Source organism: Peromyscus eremicus, chromosome 17, assembly GCF_949786415.1.
Source record: "Peromyscus eremicus chromosome 17, PerEre_H2_v1, whole genome shotgun sequence".
Taxonomy (NCBI): Eukaryota; Metazoa; Chordata; class Mammalia; order Rodentia; family Cricetidae; genus Peromyscus; species Peromyscus eremicus.
Genome location: NC_081433.1, coordinates 5,340,407 through 5,368,215, shown reverse-complemented (window position 1 = coordinate 5,368,215; position 27,809 = coordinate 5,340,407). Strand labels below are relative to the sequence as shown.

At 43.9% G+C, this 27,809-nt stretch overlaps 1 protein-coding gene across 1 annotated transcript in view; it reads right to left on the bottom strand.

The window, feature by feature from the left end:
* Myo16 (myosin XVI) overlaps window positions 1-27,809 on the bottom strand; it is a 363,210-nt gene that overhangs the window by 147,232 nt on the left and 188,169 nt on the right. Inside the window, exons 20-22 of the mRNA XM_059244646.1 lie at window positions 17,978-18,050; window positions 4,135-4,287; window positions 2,727-2,927 (exon numbers count right to left, since the gene is read on the bottom strand). Coding sequence (XP_059100629.1) covers window positions 2,727-2,927; window positions 4,135-4,287; window positions 17,978-18,050 — 427 coding nt within the window. The remainder of the gene's footprint in view (window positions 1-2,726; window positions 2,928-4,134; window positions 4,288-17,977; window positions 18,051-27,809) is intronic.

Below are 27,809 nucleotides of genomic sequence, written 5' to 3'. Positions count from 1 at the left end.
ACATTGTTGATTTTCATGCAGTCGGCACTTTTTATGAGCCCTGTTTTGTCTTTATGGCACAACACAATAGACTTATAAATAAGGGCATTCAAATACATGCCTAATGGAGCTGCTTGGAAGCTCTTACGAAGATAATTTCCTAAATATAAGGAGTCATGATACCTGATGATAGCTTTGTACATTTTTTTCCTCTAAATTCAGAAGGCAGAGTTTTAAAAAATCTAAAGACAACACTAGAACACTCCTCTAACTATAAGGACTTTGAAAAGGCCAAGGAGAAGTAAAAACTGGTAACTGCTCAGAGATCACAGAATCTCTCGTGAATTTCTTTCCATGTCCCACAGGCCTCTCCATGCATCTAGCGCCGTTAGTCCACTTCTCACAGGGGCATCTTCACACCGCACCACCACCTCACCATGTGGGCTCCTGTCGTCCTAGCTGGGCTTCCGAGAGTGCCTTCTTCTCCACAGCTCTTTCCTCCATGTTATTCTAGGGTTGGATCATCAGTCAAAATGCACATTCTAAACATGTGGGTTTGCTCATCCCACCGTCCAATTAGGGTTTGCCTTAAACTCCACGCTGCCAGTTTAGAACACCCAAACCTGAGTGTTTCCACCCTTCCCTTCCTTCTCCAGGAGCACATGCCTTGAGCTGCCACAGTGCACTCCCCGTTTATCAGCCACATGAGGACTGTGGGGTCCTGCTGAGCTCTGACCCACAGCTTTGAGCATCTCTTCTATCACTTCCTTCCTGTCTTCTTTCAGTGGACGTCACTTCCTTATTCCTGGCGACTGCTCAAATGTGGATGCTGGCCAGTCATTGAAAAGTCTGCTTTGTCTTTCCCCCAGTCTGTCTAATGCTACCTCCTCAGTTATTACTGCTTCATCTTTTCTCCTGTCTGAAAATATGCTGGCAGTCGAGAGGATGAAGCCATCAGCGGGGCACACACAACTGTCCATGGGTTAGCTAAAACCAGTAACGGTAGATGCTTCACCTATGACGTGTTCCACATTCAATGAAACTTGTACCCTTTCCCAAATAAGTCGGTGTCTATGGGGGGTACCTGCCCACTCACCCATACTGCTTTGCCCCTACTGCAGATGCTGAAGGACAAGGAGCCCTTTCTCAGACTACTTTGCACCATGGAGTTCACCGGTCTCTGGTTTCTACCTGTCCAACACTGCCGACCTGGCTTAGCAGACAGAAGTGATGGCGGCCACATGTCTGTGCTTCCTGACACTTTGCCAGATAAGCCCACTGCACGCAAGCTTCTCTCCGCTGTAGCAGTGGGTCGCACCTTTGATACCGAGTGTGAGGGTGTGCATGCTGCTGTTTGGCAGGTCCCCTGGCAGCAGGCAGCTTGGTTTCAAGGCATACCTTAAGAGCACCCCTGAAGTTTTGACTTAGACTCTCTCAAAGCTCTTTTCTGAAGCTGACTTATTTCTTGCCTGGAGAACGAGAGTAGATGCTGTCTGTTGCCACCGAGTTCAGTGTAGCACAGTGACACTCATTTCCAGAGCCTAAGTCTTCACTGAAATATCTCCCCTTCATAGTTAGTGAGCTCCTCTGGAGAATGCCTTTACGATTTTCTGAGACAAATAATTGCTTCCTTATATAGTACTAGGCTGGTAGCAGCGGCCGCCGTGTATTAATTTTTGTTATTTGTATTCTGACATCTGACTGTTCAGTGTGTACACGCTCCTGGCTCATCTCTCATCCTCTTTTGGTGGATAGTGGAGTCTCCAAAAACAAGGGAAGAGATGAACTGGGATACATTGATGAGTCCCTCATTTTCACTGTTCAAAGTGTGTGTGTGTGTGTGTGTGTGTGTGTGTGTGTGTGCTTATAACTCTAAAAGTGGAAGACATCAATAATAAACAAGAGTTGGGTATAGAAAAACAGAGATGCTTTAGTTAAGAAGTAGATAGATGTGTTGTTAAATACACAGGAAGGACATTTCAAGTCTGCCTGGGAAGGAGTTTATGGCAGTGAGAGGGACTTAAGAAAACGGGATTAGAACACACGGCCTAAAAAGAAGACTTGCATGAGGGAGTTATGACAGGTAAATCATGGGGCAAAGATGCACTGGCGTAAAGACGCACTGGCTTGGAGCAACTCTAACATGAGAGGACAGAGGAGGTGTGCAGACACCACTCCAGGCAGGGATGAGACTCCGGAGTGAGAAACCAGCTTGACAAACCCAGCTGGCATGCTGGGGGAGGTCCGAGGGCCTGTTTTCTTAGGTTCTCAGAAAAACACTTCAATATTAAGCCCACATTCAGGCCGAGCACACTCAGAAGCCCAAAATTTATATAAGAAAAATAGCCCCGAAGTGTGGAACAAAGCTGTTTATGCTGATCCTGGGGCTCTTTTTCATATTAATGAAGTCGATATACACAGTGAGATAGTTACCCTGCTAAGCACATACTGTTCTGAGATGTCAACTCAGCCTCAAACCAAAGCAAGGAGCTTGTAAAAGTTAATGACTGTGGGCTGTTTGTGTGGCTTCTGAGTGTCTGACAGCATATCCTGAATCCTGTGCTCTAAAGCTTGTATCCCTCTGGCGCACCGGTACACAAGGCTCATCATGCGGTGCAGAGGTACACAGGGCACATCGATCACGTGGCACCCCAGTACACAGGGCACTTCACGAGGCACACCAGTACACAGGGCACATCATGTGGCACCCCAGTACACAGGGCACATCATGTGGTCCTTCCACTCACCCTTCCTGCATAGTGCATGACAGTGAAGGCTGGGCCTTGACCTTTGAAAGCCACGTTCCCGTTGCCGTCCTTCATAGGGGAATACACTGTATTCGTGTTTGACGATTCCAGGAGACTCTGCAGCTTTCTGGGAAGATTAGGCTCCACGGACCAAATCACTTGACTCTCCTCATCCAATATGGAGAAGAATCCTGACGGTTTCTGGAAGTCAGCAAAAGTCAGACGTTTGCATTTCGTTACTCCACTTGGGGTCCTTGACGTGTGCCCTCCAACTCTAGTGTATTCACGTAGCTACTCAGAACACGAGTGTCCTGCCTTTTATCACACACCTATGTTTGCCCGTGTGCTGGCTCTGCCACCTTGGATCTCTCAGATAGAACTCTTATCCTGACCATTTGGTAGCAGGCATGAAGAGTAGGCTACAGTGTTAGGGAAACACACAGGATAAACAATAGAGACAGAAGGCAGAGAGCGAAAGCCTGAGCTTTCCAAATAGCTGGATGGTGTCTGTTTGAAACACTAGCAAGCATTTAGAGGTAATGGGTGACTCTATACAGCACCTCATGCAAACAGAAGTTGCTGTTGACATGCTTAATAAAACAGCTTATCACATGTTTTTATTACCCCCCCACACTGTGAATGTGTGTGTGTGTGTGTGTGTGTGTGTGTGTGTGTGTGCATGTATACATGTGTACACACCAGAGTATTCATGCGGAGGTCTGAGGGCAACTTGAAGGAGTTGGCTGTTGCCTTCCCTCAAGTATGTCCGGGATCATAATCTAGGTCATCAGCCTTAGCAACAAGCACCTTTTCCACTGAGTCATCCTGCTGTCTCACATAATAGATCTTTACTTATACAACAGAGAGATTGAGTCGAAATCTTTTCACTGTGTGCAGGACAAAAAGTATGAATATAAACACATGCTGGTGCCCTCAGGCTTAATTTTAACCAAAGATTAACTTAACCAAAGGTTATATATGTATATATACTTTTCCTGCCAACCTTTCAAAATTTAAATTTTAGAACCTCTGAAGACCAATACAAAAATGTGTAATATATTTCAAGGTATCACTGGCCTTGTATATTAGCTAATGAAATTCATTTTGTACATTGGCCTCTTGTAACTTTCCAAAAGAAGTTTTTAGGTTTGATAAATAAAATGGTGAATGCCGTTATATCATCAAGTTTGGATATTTCTTGCCCTTCAAATGAAGTGATGAGTTTTCCAATGCCCCTTCAGGCAAGGGTAATTTGTGCTCCTCAGAAGACTCCTGGGGACTAAAAAGGCATTGCAGCATTTTATATATAAGGGTACCTCACAAACAAGACCTTCAGACAGAAAATTCTCTCTCCAGTGCCCCTGAATGCACGCATCCTGTTAAGTTTCTAATTATGTTATGTAAGTACCTGGAAGAAGAAATCCAAAACTCCAGCCTGGTTACCAGGAGAATAGGCAGTTTCCATGGCAACTCCCTCCTGTACACACTCTGTTTGCTCTTGTAGGAAAAGCACTTCTTGGATATAGTGATGCATCTTCTCATTGGTCAGGTTGACACAGAGCTGTTCAGGGAAGAGAAGAATACAGCAGATAACACAGGCAGCCGTGCAGAGCCACTTGTCCCGGTGCGGTGCCCCCCAGCGACACGCAGATGGGGACATCTGGACTAAGTAGTCCACTAGGATGACACATGAGTCTTGCCCTCGAAGGCAGCTTCACTTAAGTCACTTCTGGGGTCACACTGTCCCAATGTTCAACGTGAGGTGGGCGTGCCAAAAATGAGAAATGTAACCACAGTGCCAACATATAAACACCGAGCCTCAAGCACTGGGAGCGAAAGGAGAACCATTCCTGCAAGGAAGACGTTTGGGCTGTTGTTGACAACTGGAGATACATGCCTGTCTGCTGGGGGTTCCAGGCAGAGGGGGGCATGTCTCTTGTGTGCCCTGTTCTAGTTATGTGTCGGTGGGAAGGTGAGAGTGGACACAGATTTTCTCTAGACGTCACATCCAGACTAAGGGATTCCTGACACCAAGAGTGTTCTTAACCGGAATACACCTGTCGAAAACCCTCTCTCCAGACAGTCCCTAGAGGAAAAGGATGCTATTTCTTAGGTTTTTTCTTTATCTTAAAATGTTTATTCTTTTGAAATTCTCCTCTCTCACACACACAGTATCTGATCACACCAACCACATTATCCTCTCTTACCCCCTCCACTCTGTCTCTTCCCCTTCTTCCCATGAACCCCCTCTTCGATATTCTTGTCTTTTTGGAAATCAACTGCATTTAATTGGGGTTTCCCTTCAGCCTGGGTGAGGGCTGATTTAGTGAAGTAAGGGTAACTTAGCAGTGGCTGCAGCGCCTAGGAATCCGACTCCCGACTCCCACCAGCCATCAACTGGCTCTAGCCAATGGGGAGGTGGGGGCCTCATGAGCCCTTCCCTTCCCCATGATGAATTTTGACAGGCCTTGTGCAGGGAGCCATCGAGACTATGAGTGCAGCAGGCATGTCTCATGCAAAACAATCAGTCTGAATCAAAGTAAAACATCACTTTTCTTCCAGGCACGTTCTCACTTATTCGCTTTCTTTTTATTTATGTTTAATACTTATTTTTTAATCCTTTACATTTTTCATACATGTGACCAGTGTGCCTTGATAACACCCATACCTCACTTCTTCCCTCCAACCCCTGAGCCAACCAGCACATCTCTCTCCCAGTTTCATGACTTCTCCCCGCCCTGCCCCCCCCCACTTTTAAAAACCCAAATGAGTCTAATTAGCCCATCTGTGCAAGCATGTAGGGCCATGCCCTCGGGCATGGGTAACCTACTCGTAGTCAACTCCCAGAGAAAAGCAACTTTTCCTTTCCCATCAGCCATCAACTGCCAATGGTTCCTCAGCTAGGGGAGGGTAGCTGCCCTTTGGTGGAATTTTCTCTAGCCTGATCTTGGGGAGGTCTTATGAAGGTAACCATAGCCTCCTTTTACATTAAAAACTAAGGTAGAAAACACAAAGGCATGTCCTTACTTTTGAAGTGAAATTCACCTCTCATCTTTCCTTAGTATGTCTTGGTGCTACCAACACTGTTCTTTGGAAGTCTCCAGAAATGCCGCATTTCCAAGTCAAATGCTCAGTTCTCAGCAGCCATGTCCTTAGAGCCCCAGTGACCTATGCCAGACATCCACCCTTGGTCACATCTCCCCAGTCTTGGGTTTTGGCCTCTCCTGACTTCTTTCACCTTGGCCATTCTTCTAGATTCTCTCCCAGGTGCTTTTCAGCTCCATCCAGCTCATCTCAGCTTTCCTAGAGCATACCTCCTGCAGGGCTAGGCCCTTCGGTCTTACAGACCCCCTCATCACCTTCCATCTGCTCCCTCAACAAATTCAGATCCTGTCACGAAAACTAGCATTTTCTAGTGGTTCCATTCCATGGTAAGGATCATTTCTCTTTTGTGCACTTAAGGTAAACATTGCATGCTAAATTGTAATAATTTCATATCAGTTATTTCTTAGTATTACTAAGTATTAAGGGAATTCAACAATATTTTAAATGGAGGAAACGCAACAAAATACACTTTTGAAATAAGGGCGAACTAAGTTAAATTTTCAATTTTCCTTCTCTACTGGCTATTTTCATGAACATTTCTATCTTTTTATAATTAAAATGGAAGTGGCAAGCATAAATGTTCCTTCCACAGCGGGGATTTATCATATACAGACTTGACAGTTTCACAGATAGTGTTTTTCTTCCAGAACCCTGCTGGGGATTTGTACACCACTAAAGAAATGCAGTTGCTGGTGAGACTCTGATGGACAGGTATGAGCTTTGATGAGATAAGACAAGCTGAACAGTGCCCACGGTGAGGCGGGTTTTGCTGTGGTGCTCACTTGCTGAACGCACCCTCCCTTTGCCAGCCATAGGGTTTCAATTCTCCTTGCCACAGTCACATTGCAGGAAGAGCGACATGTCACATTTGGGTCACCAATCCCTGCTTCAGTTCCACCTTCAGCCATCAGTGCAGTCCCTGATCTGACTCTGTGTTTATTCAGGAAAATCGACCACACAAAGTATGTGCTTATCTAAGGAGCCTTCTGCTTTAAATCTCAGAAACCTCCAGCTTTCCATACACCCCATGAAATACAGTTGTCTAGGAGCAGAGAAGAAATGAGAAGAAATGTTCTGGGGATCTGTCGGTCAAACGAAGAAAAGGGAGGAACTGGAGAGGTGACTCGGCTGGGTAAGGCACCTACCGCCAAGCCTGATGACCCGAGTTCAATGCCCAGGCCCACATGGTGGAAGGAGAGAGCTGACTCTTGCAGATTCCTCTGACAACGCGCTATGGCCATGTATGTGCGCGTGCACACACACACACACACACACACACACACACATACACACACACGGGGGTGGGGTAGTGGTAGTAAATTGTTTTAAAGAGAAAGAAGATTCCTCAAGTTCCAATGGTCATGACAGAGTAGTCGTGGGAAGACCATGATGGAAACAGGGATTCCGAGTTTAAAGAGATTTACTTTTGTTCTTTAGGCTTTACCATGACTACAAGGCAACAACATGCTGTGCAGTTCCTGTGATCAGAAAGGATAGTAATCCTGGGACGTTGGTTTTCTATCTAGAACTAAGAATTTTTGTTATTGTATAGCTGTCAATATATCAGACTTACATTTTGTTTTTAATGTACTTACATTAATGGATATATTTTCATGAACATACATATTTATATCTACTTTGATGTAATTGCATTTATTAATACTGTATTTGATATCTTTCTATATAAAACTCTCCACGTATCATATTAACAATAAAAAATTTGTCTACCTGATCCCCTCCTGGTGCCGTCACTGGGAAGAGGCTCATGTCCCTGATTGGCAGCTGAGGAACAAAAGCTGTTCCCAAGTTCTCTAGAAAGAAACCAGACACCAGTTCCCGCAGGAGGGATGGTATCCAGAGGGGACTAGCTGCTCCAGGGGGTGCAGTGACATTAGACCTGGGAAGACTTGGGGACCCTGGGGAACAGGAATCCAGACAGGTCTTTCTGAAGAAAACGGAGACCCTCCAAGTTTTGCTTTCTGAACGAAGCCTACGTATTTTGTTTGTGTTAATTTCATTCTAAACATAATCTTAGCTTCCGCCTCCATCTCACACTAGTGCCAGTCTCTTTGGCTTGAATTTTCAGTTTTACGTCCATGTCAGCCATTTATTTATCTTTAACTGCACAGAGTTACCAAATACTAGAAGTGATAACTTTCAACTGTACCTGGGGTAGCTCAGGGTACTCAGTTAAATACAGAAGTCTTTCTGGGGAATGAACTTGAAAACTACCTGTAAATGTCAGTAAGACAACTAACAGCCCTTCTACCTCATGCCTGGTACCTACTTGAAACAAAAAGTATATACCTCACTAACAAAAAAAGGAACCCAAACTGCCAAAACTCAAGGATTCTGACTTCATTTTCACGGTATGCAAAAGTGTGTGCGAGCGCGAGTTTGTGTGTGTGTGTGTGTGTGTGTGTGTGTGTGTGTGTGTGTGTGTGTGCATAACACCATCAGAGGAAAACTTAATAAGCACATTAGTCATGGTTCTAGAAGTTTCTAGAAGTATGAACTTACATCAATCATCAGTAATCTAAAGGATCATCGACTTCAGTACAAAAACAAGTGCTATTTCTCCTTTCAGATCTACCCATCGGAGATGTTTAAGAGGTATTAGATTTCCAGGTATTTCTCAGAGCAGATTCGAAAGTGGGTGAAAGGTAAGGATAATATTGCATAGCCATTCAATTAGTATGGATATTGCTCTTATTAAACCACATACTTCATACATTCAGTGAACTCACAGGTTTAACAATAAAAATGATGCATTCCTTGAAATCTCTGTTCAGCAACAGAACCTCGCTGCTTATCCAGATGGTCCATCATTTGTATTAACGACAAACTTAATTTCTTGAGTAAATTTTTACCAACTGTTCTCCTTTCATTTTTACTGCTCTGTGAAATCTATCCGGAGCAAAACGAGACAGTGCATGACACGTACATCACAAAATTAAAGGGGAGGATTAATTAAAGCTGACTCCAGTAGAAGGCAGAGCCCTGGGTGTCCGACAATGGGGACAGTCATCCTTGCTGCTCACTGGAATTAACTGAGAGCTTTGTGGAAGAGGCTGATGTCTGGGTCTGACCCTGAACCCATTAAATTGGAGTGGGGCCTGGGCACTGATGTGTTTAAAAGCTTTTCAGATGGCTGTAGAACACACCAAGCCAGATAATGAAAAGGGAATGTAGCTCATTTTGTTCAGCATTTAATCTAGAAATATATGCAAAGTGTGCTGTGTATTAGTGTGTGCATGAGTGTGTGTGTGTGTGTGTGTGTGTGTGTGTGTGTGTGTGTGAGAGAGAGAGAGAGAGAGAGAGAGAGAGAGAGAGAATGTGCTGACATTTCAGATAGTGGACATTTCTCAAAAATGTCCAGAATATTTTACTGTCTGAGATGTGGACAGCGATTTTCTAAGAAAGCATTGAACAGGCTGACGCCTACTGGAGAAATGCCGAAGTAAGCTAAACTCACAGGATCCGGTGTAGGACTTCCCAAGGCCTTTACAAAGTCAGGTAGATGGTGGGTCTCCAACTGGCCTCTTCTGAACACTTCCTGTTGTCTATGTTGCTGGATGTGTTTCCCCAGGGAGTCAGCTCTGACTGAGATCAATACCTTGTCTATAAAGCAGAAGCTGTGGGAAGCTGGTGAGAGCAGCACATCTCCTTCCAGTTTTCCTTTTAACAGTCTTGGATCTTGTCTCCTTGCTCAAGGCTTCCTACCCCACCATTCTGGCTTAGAAAAGGTACATTTCCTGTCTCCTACCACCCTCTATCCCCCAGACAAAGCATCTCACCTCTGCCAGCAGCCTGGCCCTATTGAAACAGCATTGTACTCATTACTGTAGTAGCATCAGACTCCTGTGAGAGACCCTCCATCAGCAGATAGACTTCCTTTTGTTGGTTCTGTTTTCATTTTGGAGTTAATGCCAGCAGGTCCTGGTCCCTGCAGTCTCTATGTTAACAACTTTACTCTCAATGAGGAGGTATAAAAATATGGAGTTTTGAGGACATGTCTGGGTTATGTGGGCTTGGTCCCTATCTTCATAGGAGGAGGACATTCTTTATGGAGGGCCTGCTAAGCCCTGCCTCTTCCCTCACCTTCCTGCTCATCTGTTCTGTGAGGAGCAAGCCTCCTACCACAGGCATGGGGGTAGTGGGGGGGCACAGTGTCCATAGATATCTTAGGAATGGACACAACTTTGCCATATATAATGGGTACCTTGACAGGTGGCTTCCCAGAAGCACCATGGAACAATAAATCTCCACTCTTCTAAATTATCCAGTAACAAGAATTCTGATACCACAAGCACAGAACTGTCAGTCAAATCATAGTGTTGCATATGACAGCTTGATCCTCAGGAAAGAGCCAGCCAACAACAAAGCATTCCATCCCGTTGGATTCAGTATTCTACCCAATAACAGCCAGCTCAGGGTAGAAGAGCATCAGTTCAAAGGAAAACGATTTTAGATATTTTGAAGGACACCTCATACATCACACCTCAGCTCAAGCAGAAACTAGGCTCTAGAATTAAAAACAGAGCCTTTGGCCAAAATGTCCTTAATTCAAAGCTTCGGTCATTGTTTCTTATTGTTTACCATTTTTCAAAGAAAATAATGAATGTATATTTTTGTTTTGTTTTGGCAATAAACTTCTGGCTTAATTAACATACTTTCTTCATGCACAGTTACAAGTAGAGGCCTAAAAATGATTGACATACAATTTCTGCCAAATCTATCATCCTTTTCTACATCACGGTCATTTTCCAGAGATAGAGGCTTAGAGATATGAATTGCAGACTGACAGGGCACAGCATTTGAGGTCCTGTGGACCTAGGTCTGAGTTCCAGTTTGGTCCCATGAGGTCTTTGGGCTATCCATTAGCATTCTGAAGACAGAGATCAAACAGGAAAATAGCCTCACTCAGAGGAGAAACCTAACAAAACCTAATCATCTTCACCATGTGCAAACACCACCTATGAGCACTTCCCTAGTTTGTACCATTAGGACTTCAGGGTTTTGTTTTTTTCAGACAGCCACTGTTTAAATCTGGAGAACACTTCCTCTTCTCTAGAGTTATCATGTAGTATTAATGAATATTCAATACAGTGATATTGGTTATTAAAGATAAATATGCAATAATGAAGTATTATTCATTGTCTTAGTTCTTTTTTTTGTTGCCATGACGAGGGAACCCTGAGGAAAGAAGCCTGTATTTTGCCTCATGGTGGGAGGGTGCAGGTCCGCACAGCAGGGAGGTGCGGTGGCCGCTATCAGAAAGAGGAGAGAGGTGAATCCTGCCCTTTATCTGGCTTTCTTTTTTTCTTTTTCTTTTTTTTTCTTTTTATTTTATTTTACAATATAATTTAATTCTACATATCAACCACAGATCCCCTTGTTCTCCCCCGCCCCCTGCCCCCTTCCCCTTCCCCCCAGCCCACACCTCATTCCCATCTCCTCCAGGGCAGACTCCCCTGAGGATTGAGATCAACCTGGTAGACTCAGTCCAGGCAGGTCCAGTTCCCTCCTCCCAGGCTGAGCCAAGTGTCTCCACATAAGCCCCAGGTTTCAAACAGTCACCTCATGCACTGAGCACAGGACCTGGTCCCACTGCCTGGATGCCTCCCAAACAGATCAAGCCAATCAACTGTCTCACCTACTCAGAGGGCCTGATCCAGTTGGGGGCCCCTCAGCCATTGGTTCATAGTTCATGTGTTTCCATTCGTTTGGCTATTTGTCCCTGTACTTTATCCAACCTTGTTCTCAACAATTCTCGCTCATATAAACCCTCCTCTTTCTCGTCAATTGGACTCCCAGAGCTCCACCCGGGGCCTGGCCGTGGATCTCTGCATCCAGTTCCCTCAGTCATTGGATGGGGTTTCTAGCACGACAATTAGGGTGTTTGGCCATCCCATCACCTGAGTAGGTCAGTTCGGACTGTCTCTCGACCATTGCCAGCTGTCTATTGTGGGGGCATCTTTGTGGATTTCTGTGGGCCTCTCTAGCACTTTGCTTCTTCCTATTCTCATGTGGTCTTCATTTACCATGGTCTCCTATTCCTTGTTCTCCCTCTCTGTTCTTGATCCAGCTGGGATCTCCCACTCCCCCAAGCTCCCAACAGTCCAATTAAGAAATGGGCTATAGAACTAAACAGAGAATTCTCAACAGAGGAAACTCAAATGGCTGAAAGACATTTAAGGAATTGCTCAACATCCCTAATTTTCAGGGAAATGCAAATCAAAACAACTCTGAGATACCACCTTACGCCTGTCAGAATGGCTAAGATCAAAAATACTGAAGACATCTTATGCTGGAGAGGATGTGGAGCTAGGGGAACTCTCCTCCACTGCTGGTGGAAATGCAAGCTTGTACAACCACTTTGGAAATCAATATGGTGCTTTCTTAGAAAATTGGGAATCAATCTCCCCCAAGATCCAGCTATACCACTCTTGGGCATATACGCAAGGAATGCTCAATCATACCACAAGGGCACTTGCTCAGCTATGTTCATATCAGCATTGTTTGTAATAGCCAGAACCTGGAAACAACCTAGATGCCCTTTAACTGAAGAATGGATAAATAAAATGTGGTACATATACACAATGGAATACTACTCAGCAGAGAAAAACAATGACATCATGAGGTTTGCAGGCAAATGGATGGATCTAGAAAAAAATCATCCTGAGTGAGGTAACCCAGACTCAGAAAGACAAACATGATATGTACTCACTCATAGGAGGATACTAGATGTGGAACAAGGATGACTGGACTGCTACTCACAACACCAGGGAGGCTACCTGGAAAACAGGACCCCAAGAAAGACACGGGGATCGCCCAATGATGGAGAAATGGATGAGATCTACATGAACAGCCTGGACGTGAGTGGGGGTAATGAAGGGCAAGGGTCGAGGGAAAGAGAGCTTGGGGGAGCGGGAGATCCTAGCTGGATTATCTGCTTTCTGCTTTCTCCTTTTACTCAGTTCAGGACTTCAGCCATGGGGCGGAGCTGCTCCACATGCATAGTAGGACTTCCCTCTTAGGGTAAACCTTTCTGGTAATGTCCCCAGAGCTGTGTCCCCCTTAGGTGATTCCAAATCAGTCAAGCTGAAGTGGAGAGGCCATGAGATTAACATTGAATATGTTTCTAATATGCACATAGATTCATATGAATTCTTCATTTTTGTGTTGAGGTATTTTCTCTTATTTGACCTGGTGCTAGGGTGGACAGGCACTCTGGCCTCTTTGGTTTTAACTAATTGACTGATATTAAATGGATTTGGTATAAAATTCTGCCGTGGAAAAAGTAGCTAACAGCACATAAAACTTGTTAAAGGGGTATTGCCTTTGCACTTCTCACGACAGCTACTATACTATCTTTAAAGAAATAAAAAAATGCCAATCATTAAGAGGAAGTAGTTGTTTATAGTAAAAGCTTAGATATATCTTCTGATAGACTGCCGGTTGGACTGCCTTTACTAACAACATGACACCAGGCTGGATTCTGAGCCTGGTTCTATGGGAACTACCGAGAGTGACATAAACTATCTGTGCTTTGCTTCAATGCCAAATGATGCAAATGAATGTACAGAACACATTTGAGAAGCAGAGTCATTAAATGCACAGTTTATATGCTCACAGTGTCTATATTATAATATACATACATATATGCATATACATACACATTTATATGTATATATATATATATATATATATATATATCACCTTACTTGAAGAGGCCTCCATACTCTTATACATAGACTCCACATTCTTATGCATAGACTCTGATATTATAAGATGCATATTAAAAATGTCATGTGGTCATGTAACTATTTGGTTTCTTTCTTTTTCTGTATAACCATCAAGCAGAAAACACGTAAGACAGAGCTCACCGTGTTACATAAGTATGGTTTTGGAATTCGCATGGGAAATGAGTTGAGATCACTATGAGGTTGCCCACCAGTTACTCAGCTTAAGGGTCCATAGTGAACGTGCTATGGCTAAAAATGACACGGACTGTGCCCACTTAAAGCTAAAATAGCAGCAGCTTTAAGCCATTTGCACCTTCCCCTCTGCGGGACCACTAGAGTCAGCCCTTCTCCATCGCAGGGATGCCCTCAGCCTACTGAAAAAGCAGACTTGTGAAGCTGGAGCACTGATCGGACTACACTTGCCCACAGCTTGTTCCTTTGGGAAGCTGCAAAGGGAACTGGCTGACTGACTGTGAAAAACCAAATTGGTCCTCTGAGAGCAACCTCCACAGAGGCCCGCCTGAAGAGAGCCAGTGGAGGCAGGCTGAGGTCCAGCTGAGAACTGGTATTTCCCTGGGTTCTTGACTGAGGGAGACTCAAATAAGAGCCCTCTAGCTGAGGCCTCCAACTCTGGCTCCAGGGGCAGCCCATTCCCTGGACGTGCTTGAGAATCAAGAATATGACAGGTGTTTGTGCCTTTAACTTCTTGGGCGTTCTCTGAACCCCACTATGGGTAGCATTTTAACTTTTTTTGGTATCTAGAGTTCACATTCCTTAATCTGCTCACAGTCTTTTACACTTAACCAAACAAACCAGGGCCAACACTTTTCACATATCATCTGATTTGTATGTGTTTAGATTGGTTTTAGTTTATAACACTTCCTGTCACCACTTCCCCTGCATCTTCTATGAAAATATTAGTCATCATGCACGTTCCCCTGATGGATTGTGCAGAGGACAACCCCATGGTTTATCTTATTGGATTCTTCTGCTTTGGATTTTTTAATTTCGGGCTGGCTCATGAACATTCACTATGTAGGTTTTGCTCCCCTACCTTCTGCTCCCGTCACTCTCCTGTCTTCTTTCTTCCATCCATAATCAAGTGACAGACTACTGTAGTATATTTCTCTCCACTGAAGAACCTAACACCACTGAAGAGTTATATAATCTAAAAACTATGCTCACTATTGTGGCAGTTTGAATGTGATTGGCCTCTATAAGCTCATAGGGAGTGGCACTAAATTGGGAGGTGTGGCCTTGTTGGAGTAGGTGTGGCCTTGTTACAAGAACTGTGTCACTGTGGGGATGGGCTTTGAAATCTTACACATGCTCAACCTATGTCCAGTGTCTCAGTTCACTTCCTGTTGTTTGCACATCAAGATGTATAACTCCCAGCTCCTTCTCTAGCACCACGTCTGCCTGCATGCTGCCATGTCCCACCATGATGACAGCCGACTAAACTTCTGTAACTGTAAGCCAGCCCAATTAAATGTTTTCCTTTTTAAGAGGTTCCGTGGTCATGTGTCTCTTCACAGCAACAGAAACTCTATGACTATTATTATAATTCAAGAAGTTGTAACTCATTAGAAAGTTGCCTCCAAGCCCACCACCTGCCTGTGTTGAAATCTCATCCCATTGGTTATGGTGCTGGAAGGTAGTGAGGTCCATGAATAGGACTACTATTTTTGTGAACAGCATTACTTCTTTACAGAGGAGGGGTTTGTATCCCACAATGTAAAGACACAAAAGGAATCTCCAAATGAGAGGAGGTTCTCAGCAGACTCAGAACCTAGAAACAACAGCATCTTGCTCTTGGGTTTCTGGACTCCAGAACTATAGGCAATGACTGTGTACTGTTTACTCAGTGTAGGGCAATTTGTGACAGCATCACAAAGGTGGTGAAGAGTGCCATGACATCAGGCTGACCGCAAGGTGACAGAGGACACAGAGGTAGGGATGCTGGGGTTTTGGAGCACTGCCTGCTAGCTCTCCTAGGTTGTCTCTCTTTGAACCACCCATCAGTGTTCGCCACAGAGCAAGAATCACCAGCAAACCCACAGTGAGGATTTCTTCCTTATCAGTCTTTTCTTCTACAAATTTCAATCACAAGCATATTTGACAAAATTCAATTGTGTACAAAATAATGTACCAGACACAATTTCAACCCTTCTGGAGTTGGCACTCTAGTCAATAGCTGATCTATCAGTCAATAAACTCAAAACAGGATAGAATAAATGCTTATAAAGGCAATGCTTTCCCTTAGGTGTGCTCATAAATATAGCAATGATTCCTTAAGCATGCCAGCTTAAGTGCACAGTGGAATGGAAAATGAGGAAGTTCTTCTAGCAACAAATGAATCCACAGAGAATCAAACCAGTGGCCTTTAAAAAAAAAGTTCATATGCAAATTTTGGAATTTATTGCTTCCAGGTAAAGATGCTGTTTGCATTCAGACTAAAAACAGTCTTATCTTTCCAGAAGATTCCTAGTAACCATTATGTACAGCAGCAAGGCAGACCTGCTAAGAAAATGGGATATTAAAAAAATTATTCTTGCATAATCAAAGTCTAAGAATCGATCTTGATCTTGACATTTTACCCATCAATGCTTAAAACTAGCATTTGAACAAAAGATCGATTCATGTGTTAGATCTTAAGGGAAAAATGTCCCTTCCTGATACCTAGAAATCACAAGCTGTGAGTATATTCTGAAATACATCATTAAAACATTCAGCAGAAAGAAAGAATAAAGGATCTGTATGATGGTGGTACAATGCCTATATTTTAATAAAGAGACTACATGAATACTGTGCATGTATGTTATCTATGAGCACAGACTGAACATGTGAGCTGAGTCTGAGTGTGGAACAGCTGTGTAGGAGGCCAGTCTCCCCAGAATGGGACTTCCTAGTATATCCTCCTACCATGATTTCTATATGTCATTTAGTGGGACACAGGTAAACAGTGGATGTCACTGTGTACATGGAAGTATGTGTATATGTGTGTTTGTATTTTCTAAAATGAGTATGTGAGGTCTCCAAACTAGAGCAGACAATACTCAAGGATCAAGAAGAGATGCTCAACAGAGCAGCTGCAGACCTGGGTACAGTGTACAAGCTCTCCTGATCCTACCCTTACCACCTTCTTTATAACTCCTGTTATATAACACATATAATTTAGGTATGAACAAGTGTGAAACAAGAAACTTGTGGCCTGTGTGATCTTACTTGTAACCAGTGCTCTCTTTCCTAAGCCTGGACTGGAAGAGATGTAGAGCTGTTTTCAACTAAAACTGAGTAAAATCCACACTGTTTTCAGTGTTCCTACAAGACAGAAAATTTTACAGTGGGATATCCTACACCATCCCAGCCCTTATTGTCAGTATCCCATTTCTCATGCTGCAAGTTGGCTGTTCACATTAAGTAGGGAATCCAGGATGACAAAAGACAATTCACCTTGGCCAAGATATTTCTGCTACTAAAAGTCACAGATTTGGGTTTTACATGAATTCTATCTAAATCCTTGTCCAGTATCACTGATACCCACACTGTACATCTAAGAAAATAAAGGTAAATATATCAATCACAAATTACATGAAGCTCCACAGACAAGCAGTAACAAATTCAATTTTCTTCAAGTGCTGTGTTCTTATATGACCCCCCTGCAGGTCATTAATAGCTCTGCTTTTCTTTAATATTTAACTTTGAACTATTTTTAATTTGACTTAAATACTATTCCTGCAGTACTATTAAGATGTGTATACAAATCAGATCTTTCTTAAAAAGCATCCTAGTTGGGTGGTGGTAGTGCACGCCTCTAATCTCAGCATTTGGGAAGGCAGAGGCAGGCGGATCTCTGTGGGGTTGAGGCCAGCCTGGTCTACAGAGCCAGTTCCAGGACAGCCAGGACTGTTACACAGAGAAATCCTGTCTCGAAAAAAAAAAAAATCCTCAACAGGAGGTGAATAAAACACAGCTAATAATTCTCCAACATGACTGTGGCTCTCCAATAATTCCATGTGTGAATGCCGCAGAGATGAGGCCACAGACTGCAGCTGGCGGCACAGCAGGGACCCTGCATTCTGATGCAGGCTAAGCTTTCTGGGGGCTGCTTCCTGATGTCAGATGCATCTGCTCTCCATCTTCTGATCCAGCACAACATTCATGTGCCCACACACAGCTAGGGACCTTCACAAGAGCATCAAACCTCATGACTCTGAGCACACGAACCATGGAGAGACGATGGAGCATCAAGCCACCAGAAATGGTAACTTCAGTTACAGAGAGGGCATCCTTCTTTAAGCCCATATTTGAATATCTTAATGGGAAGCACAAGTTGTAAATTCAATTAACATTCACATTCACAAGATTTTAAAAGATTTTAAAAGAAAACCTACTTACTTGCTCAAACTCATTCTTTTGGAATTCCTCAAACCCAAAGATGTCCAGTATTCCAATGTCCAATGTCTGTGGGCTGAAAGAGAACACAGCAGCAGAGTCAGTGGGCATTCTCGATAATCTACCCTTGGAGAGGACTGCAAACACACAGCATGGCACTGCCGACTGAGATGAAGAGATCGTGATTTGGGAATCTGCTGGAAAGCTCTGAAGGTTGGCAGCACCTCTGCACTCCTTGAGGCTGCTTCTCCAACTATGCATTCATAAATATACCTCGTTACTAGGTTAAAAATAGAAGTATGGATGGGTGATGTAGCTGGAGAATTTCTCTCCAGCTCCCACCACCAAGTCCCGCCAGTCTCAGAGCCCACTTATAAAATAAACACATAGACTCTTACATTATTTAAACTGCTTGGCCATTAGCTCAGGCCTGTTATTGTCTAGCTCTTACTCTTATATTTAGCCCATTTCTATTAATCTTTGCTTTGCCACATGGCTTGTGGCTTACCGGTACTTTACATCTTTCTTCTCCTGATGGCGGCTGGCAGTGTCCCCTCTCCCAGCCTTCCACTTCCCAGAATTCTTTTCCTTGTCCCGCCTATACTTCCTGCCTAGCCAATGGCCAATCAGTGATTTATTTACTGACCAATCAGCAACATACTTGACATACAGACCATCCCACAGCACTTCCCCTTTTCTTTTCTTAAAAAGGAAGGTTTTATCTTTAACATAGTAAAATTACATATAACAAAACAATTATCAAGCAAGAATTACAGTTACAATATTAAAGAAGAGATCCTATCTATCTTATATTTGTGAGTTTAAGGTTTTATATCTAACTTATCTTTTATTATAACTAAGGAAAATTGTAAGTGTCTAGTCTTTAACCACATCAAAGACCTCAGAAGGATATACTACTACCTGAGAAATGGAGAAGGATATAAGCAACTTTTAGGAGTCTTGTAGGGTAGACAGAGACAGCTGGCAGCCTGGACAGTCATTCAAAGTTCTCTTGTAAAGTTGGGGCATCTGTCTTCAGCCCACAGGCCTAGAGTCTCTTATTCACTTTTCTCTGTGTCCTGTAGAATGTCTGGCAGTTTTCTCTGCAAAGCAGGAACCTGAAGGACCATTTTGTCAAGCAAAGTTCAGTGGTCACCTTTGTATGGGTCCTGCATGTCCAGTTGATCAGGCAGTCCAGGCAAGAACAGTTTCTTGCCCAAATGGCTATTTTTGTCAAGGTGGAGATAAACTCCGTATGGAGTGTCTTCGATGCCCATCCTCCTCTCTGAAGTAAATCGGTGCTGTCAGGAGCAGACATGTCTCACTGTCCAGAAAGTCTAAATTTTTAAAACATTTTAAATGCCATATTCTGTAGGTCTTTGAAGTGTTTGAAGACTACCTATCTATCTGAAATATAACTATGTATACCTAGAAGACTTAACTAACATGGCTACAAATATTATCATAGATGACTAACTATTAATCTATTTTTTAATTATCCATTACAATTTTAAATGAGTTACATAAACATAATACCTCAAACAAGAATAGAAATATATATACAGTATAACAAAATTAAGTTTAAATTTGTATCAATAAACTAAAATCTATAGCAATGTAAAACATTTTAAACAAGTTGTTACTCTTTAAAAGTAGGTTCATTAATCTACCCTTTCATCCTATCATATCTAAACTATCCCCCTTTTTGTTTTAGAAAGAGATTGTATTTATAATCAACCTGATTTAAATAAAAATATTGTTTTTTCTCTGTCCCACACCAGAGGGCTCTTCTGATTTGGGACACAAGAATCTCTTAACCATTTTTTTTTTTTTGAGCAATATGTCTGGGTTTAGAGGGGGAGTGAGCCAATTCCATCTCTAAAGCCAGCTTGGTATATTTGGGAATTTGGGCGTAGCTTCTCTTACTACTTCCTGCTGGAGGGGGGCGCTGTATCTTCTGGAGACAGAAAGAAAATTTTAGGATCATGGAGTAGTCCGTGAGGCTGTATATCTGAGCCAGTTGACTTGAAACCATTCTGGATGTTGAATCATCTGGGCCATGGTGTCATTGGAGACCTTTCAGGGGGTCTTGGCTGGTCAAACCTGATGTATCTTAATCTGGAACAAATCCATAGTCTCTGGCTTTCTGTGGAAACAAGAGCAGAGACTCTTTTCCAAAGCAACATATCCTTATATCCAAATTTTGAAGTCAAGGTACCTTTAAAATATACATTTTGGCATAACTCAACAGCTTTTACAATCAAATGTTTTTCTGCAGTTACGAATATCAAAGAGAACATAATCCAGATTCTCTGTGTGGTAGCCATCTTTACGTGGCTTATTTTTTTTATATTAGCTTGAGCCTATTGCTTTAAATTGCAGCCTTCTAAGCCTGAAACGGCGCAGTGGCTGCTGGCTCCGCCCACTTCAGCTTCCCAACATGGCGGCGGGCCGCTTTCCGCCAGCTCTGGGAGCCATAACTCTCAGAAATAGTGGGTCTACACTTTTACCAAAGTAGCGTGTAGCCCAGAAACCTCTTTTTTTGTTTTGTACTAGCAAAGGCTAAATTCACCACACAGTTTAATGTGCTACTTGCAGAGGCCTCATTCCCGCCATACGGCGGCAGGTCGAGCACGCACGCTAGGAACCCGCCAGTAGCTCAAACCAGCAGCTGCCGTTTATTTGAGAGAGACAATTAGGAAGCTGTTTTTAGGTCCGTTTTAGAATCTTTTTTCTCAGTTTTTAGGTGGAAACTCTTGCCACCACGTTGGACGCCATTTGTAGCTGGAGAATTTCTCTCCAGCTCCCACCACCAAGTCCCGCCAGTCTCAGAGCCCACTTATAAAATAAACACATAGACTCTTACATTATTTAAACTGCTTGGCCATTAGCTCAGGCCTGTTATTGTCTAGCTCTTACTCTTATATTTAGCCCATTTCTATTAATCTTTGCTTTGCCACATGGCTTGTGGCTTACCGGTACTTTACATCTTTCTTCTCCTGATGGCGGCTGGCAGTGTCCCCTCTCCCAGCCTTCCACTTCCCAGAATTCTTTTCCTTGTCCCGCCTATACTTCCTGCCTAGCCAATGGCCAATCAGTGATTTATTTACTGACCAATCAGCAACATACTTGACATACAGACCATCCCACAGCAGGGTGACTTCAGGCTTGTTTCTCTAACGTTGTGTCTGTGTCCTTCCCACTAGACCAGGCCTGCTGACCCTCGGAACATGAATCTACATGCTCCATGGCTCCCCCTCCCCGGGATCTGCACTCTTATCTCACAGTCAAGAATTGTTTCACACCGTCTAGTACTACATTAGGAGATAAGTGAAGTCTGGCGGGTCAGACTTAGACACCTCATACTGTGATCTTCCCCAAGGACTATTTACAAGGAAAGGGGAACTTTCTGGGAATTTATAACAGTCTTAGATATGGTCCCTGTGTTGCGTCCACATGGCAGGTGAGAAGAACATCAAGGGTGTCTCTGAGCACCCCGACTCCAGGCACAGACGAGAAGATATGCGACATGAACATTTCAGAAATTGAAACTGACAGAGATTTCCTCAGAAATTATTCAGGGAGATACAAAGGATTGTACAAAGCTTGAAAAATACTTGAATCATTTGCACTGGTATTCCCATATTGAGGCGCTCCTTCTAAGAAAATGGCTAAAACATCACTGGAGACTTATGAACAAAGTTTTTCATTGGTTTAACTACAGTAACATCAAAAAAAAAAAAAAATGACCAATGTCCCACAACCAAGACACGGAATTAAGTCTCATACATGTATAGTACATTGATGTAACAAAAATGGCCCCATTTATAGGGAGTGAAACACACACACACACACACACACACACACACACTCTCTAAACAGAGCATTGGCCAAGTTGAGACACAAAACAGCCAGGAGGAAATGGAGCAAGCCCCGAAAAGGGAAACAGGATTCCTGCTTACCTCCCACCTTTCCTTGGTGATTTTGATAACTAGCAAAGATTTTATCGGTGTTTAAAAAATCATATAAAAACATAAAAATGTTCAGCAACAACAGTAAGTCAAGAGAAAAGCCAGAAGCCAATGTATCCTTTAGAAGACTTGCGAATCGTATAATGTCAATCTGTTTTTTAAAACGCACAAGGGATGGCTCAGTGGATCAAGCCCTTGCATGCAAGCATGAGGACCTGAGTTTATAGCCCCGTGCAGACAGCTGGATGTGGTGGCTTGCATCTGCATCCCTAGTCCTCCTACAGGGAAATGCAGGGGAGGAAGGACACTCCCCAGGAGCTTAAGTCGCTAGCCTGGTATGCGCAGCCCTGAGAGAGAAACCCTGTCTCAAGCAAGGCAGAAGGGGAAACCTGGCACCCAAGGCTGTCCTCTGACCTCAGTACTCAATATGAACGTCTTGTACATACATACATACATAAACACACACACACACATACACACACACACACAGTTAACAAAATAAACTCATGGTAGAGGAAAAAACATGAAACACACAAGAAGACAAGAAGAGAAATTTCAGAGTGGTCAGCCTGAGGGCTTTTTATAATTTTCTAAACATCCTGCACTACTATAATAAAATTTTCACCAAACACATGCTCATTTTACTTCCAATGTAGTTACAGTTGGGAAGGAAAGTGACTTGAACCAGTTCCCTGAGGCCAGGAGCCCCAGTGTCAACACTGAGATGGCACTGTGTTATCTCTGACACCGACAGGGAGTATTCAGGGACCACAGCCGAATGCCTCTCCTGAAAGCCAAGTGGCCATCTCAAGAGTAGACACCATCCCCTCTATGTCCATCTTGGGAATGGACACCTCTCTCATGTGCATGCTCATCTCAAGAGTGAATGCTTTCTTGTGTGTGCCCATCACCTCAGCAGAGGACGTGTCTCCTGTGTGCCAGTCTCGAGCGTGGGCACTCCCTCTGTCTTCTCTGATGCTCTCTCCAGCTTGCTCATCTGCTTGTCCTGCCTGGTTCCTACTGACTTTGGCAGTCAGGCCCTTAACAGTAGGACACAATTTTGGTAGAATTTAAAGAAAGTACCAGTAGGTACCAGGGACCCTATGCCCACCTCTCACACCCCAAGCCTTCCCTTCTCCCAGGATAGCAATGTAATGTTGACAGGCAGGCAGAGGTGCTTAGTCACCATGTATAGAGGGCAGAAACATCCACTAGGGATTCTGACCTGGGTTAGAAGCAAAAGTGTCACCTGAGGGAGGCATTCATGAGCTTAAAAGAACAAACGTCTTTCATTATGTTTTTTTGTTTTGTTTTGTTTTTTAATATTTGATTGTTCCAAATGTGTTTAGCCACAAATGTAAAAGATGATTAAAAAAACAAAATCTGGAGTTACAAGGAAAATTAAATATAAGTTTAGAGCATGGTGTGGAGATCTGTCCTCAAGGACTGCAGGGGAAGGCATGCTCCATGACAAGCTGGTTTTGGTTCCTTACAACTGAGTGGCACTGTGTCTATGACCTCCATTCCAGGAACGTGCAGCCAGTGGGGGACCTGTGCCACACAGTGGCCAACACAGCTGCTGTCCCCTGGAAAGCAATGGTACTGCCACACAGGTGTGCCTCTCTGTACCTAGGCTCCAGAAGAGAGAAACACAGACCGCCTCAGACCCACCAACACCCAATCTTTCAGGTGAAATGAACACAGCTATGACATGGGCCATTTTACATAAATTCTCTGAGGGTCCTACTTGGAGCTTTCCTGGTGGCTAATAACGTACATTAGCTTATGAGTAAATTGAACATCTTTTATATCACACAAATATTAACTGCTGTGCCACTAATCAGTGTTTGACCACATGTATATGCGTAGGTAGAAGGTTTGGATCTAGAGTAACTTCCTCGGACTCAACCACAGAATCTGAGCTGAGGTGTCACTTGGCTGTCACGCTCAACCCCTTAAAGGTCCCCTGGAGAGTCCCCTGAGCCATAAGTAGGCTCAGGAAAGGAACTCCAAGCATAGTTAGTCATAAAATAAAAATACATTTTGAAAAGATGGTAAGTCATGGAAAGTCTTAGTCAGGAACCATGACAGGGTGGGGTTAACCCCAAATTCAACACATGGCAAGGAGGCCTTCTGCAAGGCCTGCATGTGGGACATTCTTCCAGACAAGCTATTGGCAGAAAACCTCAGCAGAAATCCCTCAGCTGTTACAGGTGAATCAGCTTCTTTGGCAGATGGCAGACCAATAGGGTGCGAGGATGGGCAAGAATTATTCCTGGTGCATTCCAGACTTGAACATCATCGTCCACCTCACTGCCCTTGGGGGCTCCTGGATTCACACGGAGGTTAGAGTTGGGGTGTCCCTGAAGGGGTTGACTGGGCTGTGGCACCCACCAGCTGTACCTTCACCAGCCATATGATTGTCATAGAAGTGCATGTGACAAAAGCCATTTATTCCCTTCTTATCTGTGAGATCTGCAGCTCAGTTCAGTGCTGTTAATGAACACATATCCCCTCATGAGAGCCTGCATTTACAGCCATGGTGCACGTGTACGTAGACTCGTTACCAAGAACATCTTCAGAAACGGGAATCACGTCAGCCTACTACATGGTTTAATTATTTTAAAAAACCATAAACAATATTTAAATGATATCAATGCTTGCATTCTAAGTCTAAAACAACTCCCATTTCAGCATGACAGGAGGCTGAGTAAATAAAACATCACTACTCCACCAATTGCTCCCTAGTCATTAAAATGATGGTTATAAAACTCAGAAACACAGATGAATAGTTCCTGTAAATGAAAACAGCCAGGTGCAAAACTCAGTGTTGGAGGGATGAAGCAGCTAGATCCTTCATACGTGCCTGGAGACAGCCTAAATTGGAAGTTTGGAATGTGATTTGGCTCCCTTTACTGAACTAAAGAACTGATTGTGGAATGACCCAGAAATTCCACTCCTGGGCATGTGTCCAAGAGAACAAGTCCATATGCCCAGTCAAAGACATGTACGAGTATCGTGGGACTTCTTTGTTCATGCAATAAGACTGGTAGTGGTAAATCAAAGAATGCGACTGTTACCTACACCGCTCTGTTGCTGCATGTTTTACAGAGGAATCTTGGGTGGAAGCAAAATAAGAATTAGTAACCAATGACGGTTGCATTCAATGTTGAATGTGCATCTCAAATCTGAACGTTGAGTGGAAGAAGCCACCCAAGTAAAAGAAGAGGAAGGAGCCAGGTCACCCTGAAGTTCAAGCAGTTGGAGGCCACAGGGTCAGAGACGGGTGCGAAGTCCGTAGAACTGTGGGGATAACAAGGCACTAAGGTAGGCTGGGCTTCAGCAGAATAGAAAGGAGATGTACGTCCATGTGGATCTCAACTATGCAGAGGACAGAGTTTGCCAGGTAAATAAACGTTAAGTGATAGGCTCTTAGACACCTGTTTATCTTGGCATTGGTAAGTCTAGAATGTCATGAGGGTATGATATTTTATGACCAACCTTGCCTGCTCCAAGTCCCCACACATTGTTTATTATCAGAAAGATAACTGCAGGCAAACGCATTCCAGATAAGGCTTCTGCATGGCCCAGACCTTGAAGGAAAAGTGCAAACGTATTTTCAAGAAATTGAACATGGTCACCATAGTGTTTAATACGTTCCATCCTTGAGTTCATTTATGTCTGGGATGGCTGATTTTCATTGTCAGCTCAGCTCCTGGGCATGTCTACTAGGGAGTTATCAGAGATGATTAGCTGAGTAGATGATACCTTCCCTGAATGTAGACAACACAGTGCTATGGACCAAGAGTCTAGACTGAATAAAAGGGTGTGGGGGAGGAGAAAGCCAGGCATATGCCAGCACTTCCTGCTTCTTCACTCATGGAGATGGAGGAGGAATCTCAGATGCACACTTCTGTCTGCATGGACCACACTTGTTCACCATGACGGGCCGAGGGAGTTCCTCCCTTAACTTACTTCCTGTGAGGTATTTGATCATAACAACAAGAAAAGCAACCAGTACAGCCTTGGTCTATCCTCCTTTGTCTGTGAACACCTTCAGCAATCACCTGCTGTGGTGAGCTACAAGCTAAATTTTAGGGATGCACTCAGGACAAAGATGTTACTTCTGGCAGAGGAAAAAAAGTGACTTCATGCGTCCTGGGCCAGAGGCACAGACTAGAGGGAGGTCTTGTGGTTGCCATACACTGTCACGGAGGGAGTGATGATTGCAAAAGTTTGCGCATTACACATGAATCTTGGGGCGGGGTGTGGGGAGCCACAGCAAAGAAAGCAGACCAGACACATGCTCCCACTGCTTTGTGCGTATGCTCACAAAGCTAGTGTTGGCTGTTTAGGACTGAGGGCCATGCAGTGGTAGGTATGGTTATCTCTTTCCCCTTCCACAGGTGGGTCTTGCATCCTTGGCTTTGGACTTCCCATGGTAAAGAGCAAGGGTGGAGTAGGAGCTGCTGTGAGGATGGCAGATCCACGACGTGGTCCTTTCCAGGCGATGCTGGTTTCTGTCAATGCTCCACTTTGCTTTGTCTGTGTCAGTTTGCAGGTGACCAGGTGGCAATGCTTGGTGATGGGAGTCAGGGCTTGCGATCATGTCATCGCAGTGGTGACTGTCAGGTCTTGTGCCCGAGGAGGATTCATGCCTATCACAACACAGCACAAGGCTGAAAGGAGAGTGAATTCAGAGGTATTTCAGAGGTCCATAGTCCATTTTTAGTAAGCCGTTGGTTCACAGAGGTGAAGGACAGTATAGTGGGTGGTTGTTGGTGCCATGCCCTGAAGCACTGCCCCTACTGAGGCAGCAGGTAGCTGATAGATACCTGCCCCTGGGCGTGGCTGCCAGGGATCCTTAAGACCTGGGATGCATGTATGCACGCTCCCTTTGCTACCTTGTGGTCTTGGATGCTGATTCGGATCAAGGCAGAGCTCTCCAGAGAACTGTGTTGGATGGTGCACCACCCCTCCAGGATTCTGTAACCAACTCCTTTATTCTGGTTGTGAGTTAACCCCCAAATAAATTCCCTTGACCATCAAATAGACTCCATGGATTTATCCCATTAGGATAGTCATCAAATTCTCAAGACCAAGTAGAGAGAAACTTAAAAGGTACAAAACCCACTATATGGTCTGGTTTGATGGCCAGTGGTTCAGGGAGACAGATCAAGGCAGGACACAGCAGGGTTGAAAGGCTGGGGAGGAGGATTTCTGTGATCTTCCAAGAAGAGGGACTGTTACTAACCATGGGAAAGAGATGTTCCCCTAGTAGTTAAAGGCTGGTAGGATGCATGGACAATTCTAGCTTTCAGCTACATGCTTCTCTTTCATAGAAAGACATGTGTATGGAGGGCCACTGCATCCCAGGCAGGAAAGCCATACTCTCCATGGAGCTGTTACCCTTCCCCAGAGCTGGACCTTCATAGGGTAAAGCCACATGGTCACAGGATTTACAAGAGTGACCTGATTTGCACCTTTCAAAATTCACCTACTAACAGAGCCAGACATGGTGGCATACGCATGAAATCTCATCGCTTGAGATGCTGAAGCAAGAAGATTGATCACATGGCAAGACCTTATTTAAAAAAAAATCCAAAATCCATTTACCAAAGACAGCCCTCTCAGTTCCACTGAGAATCAAAGATATGTACTAGCGTGATCTGAGTTAAGGAGGGTAGTTCAGAGTTTGCCTTGGGTGGCCTGAAGTGTAAGACTCCACTTCCAAAGATGACATTGTCTCATGAGGATTATATGGAGCTACCCGCTCAGCCTACAAGAAAGGCTCCTGAACACCACTGGTCCTTCAGCAAAGTCTCCGAACACCTGGCTTCCCACAGGGTGGGACCTTCCATAAG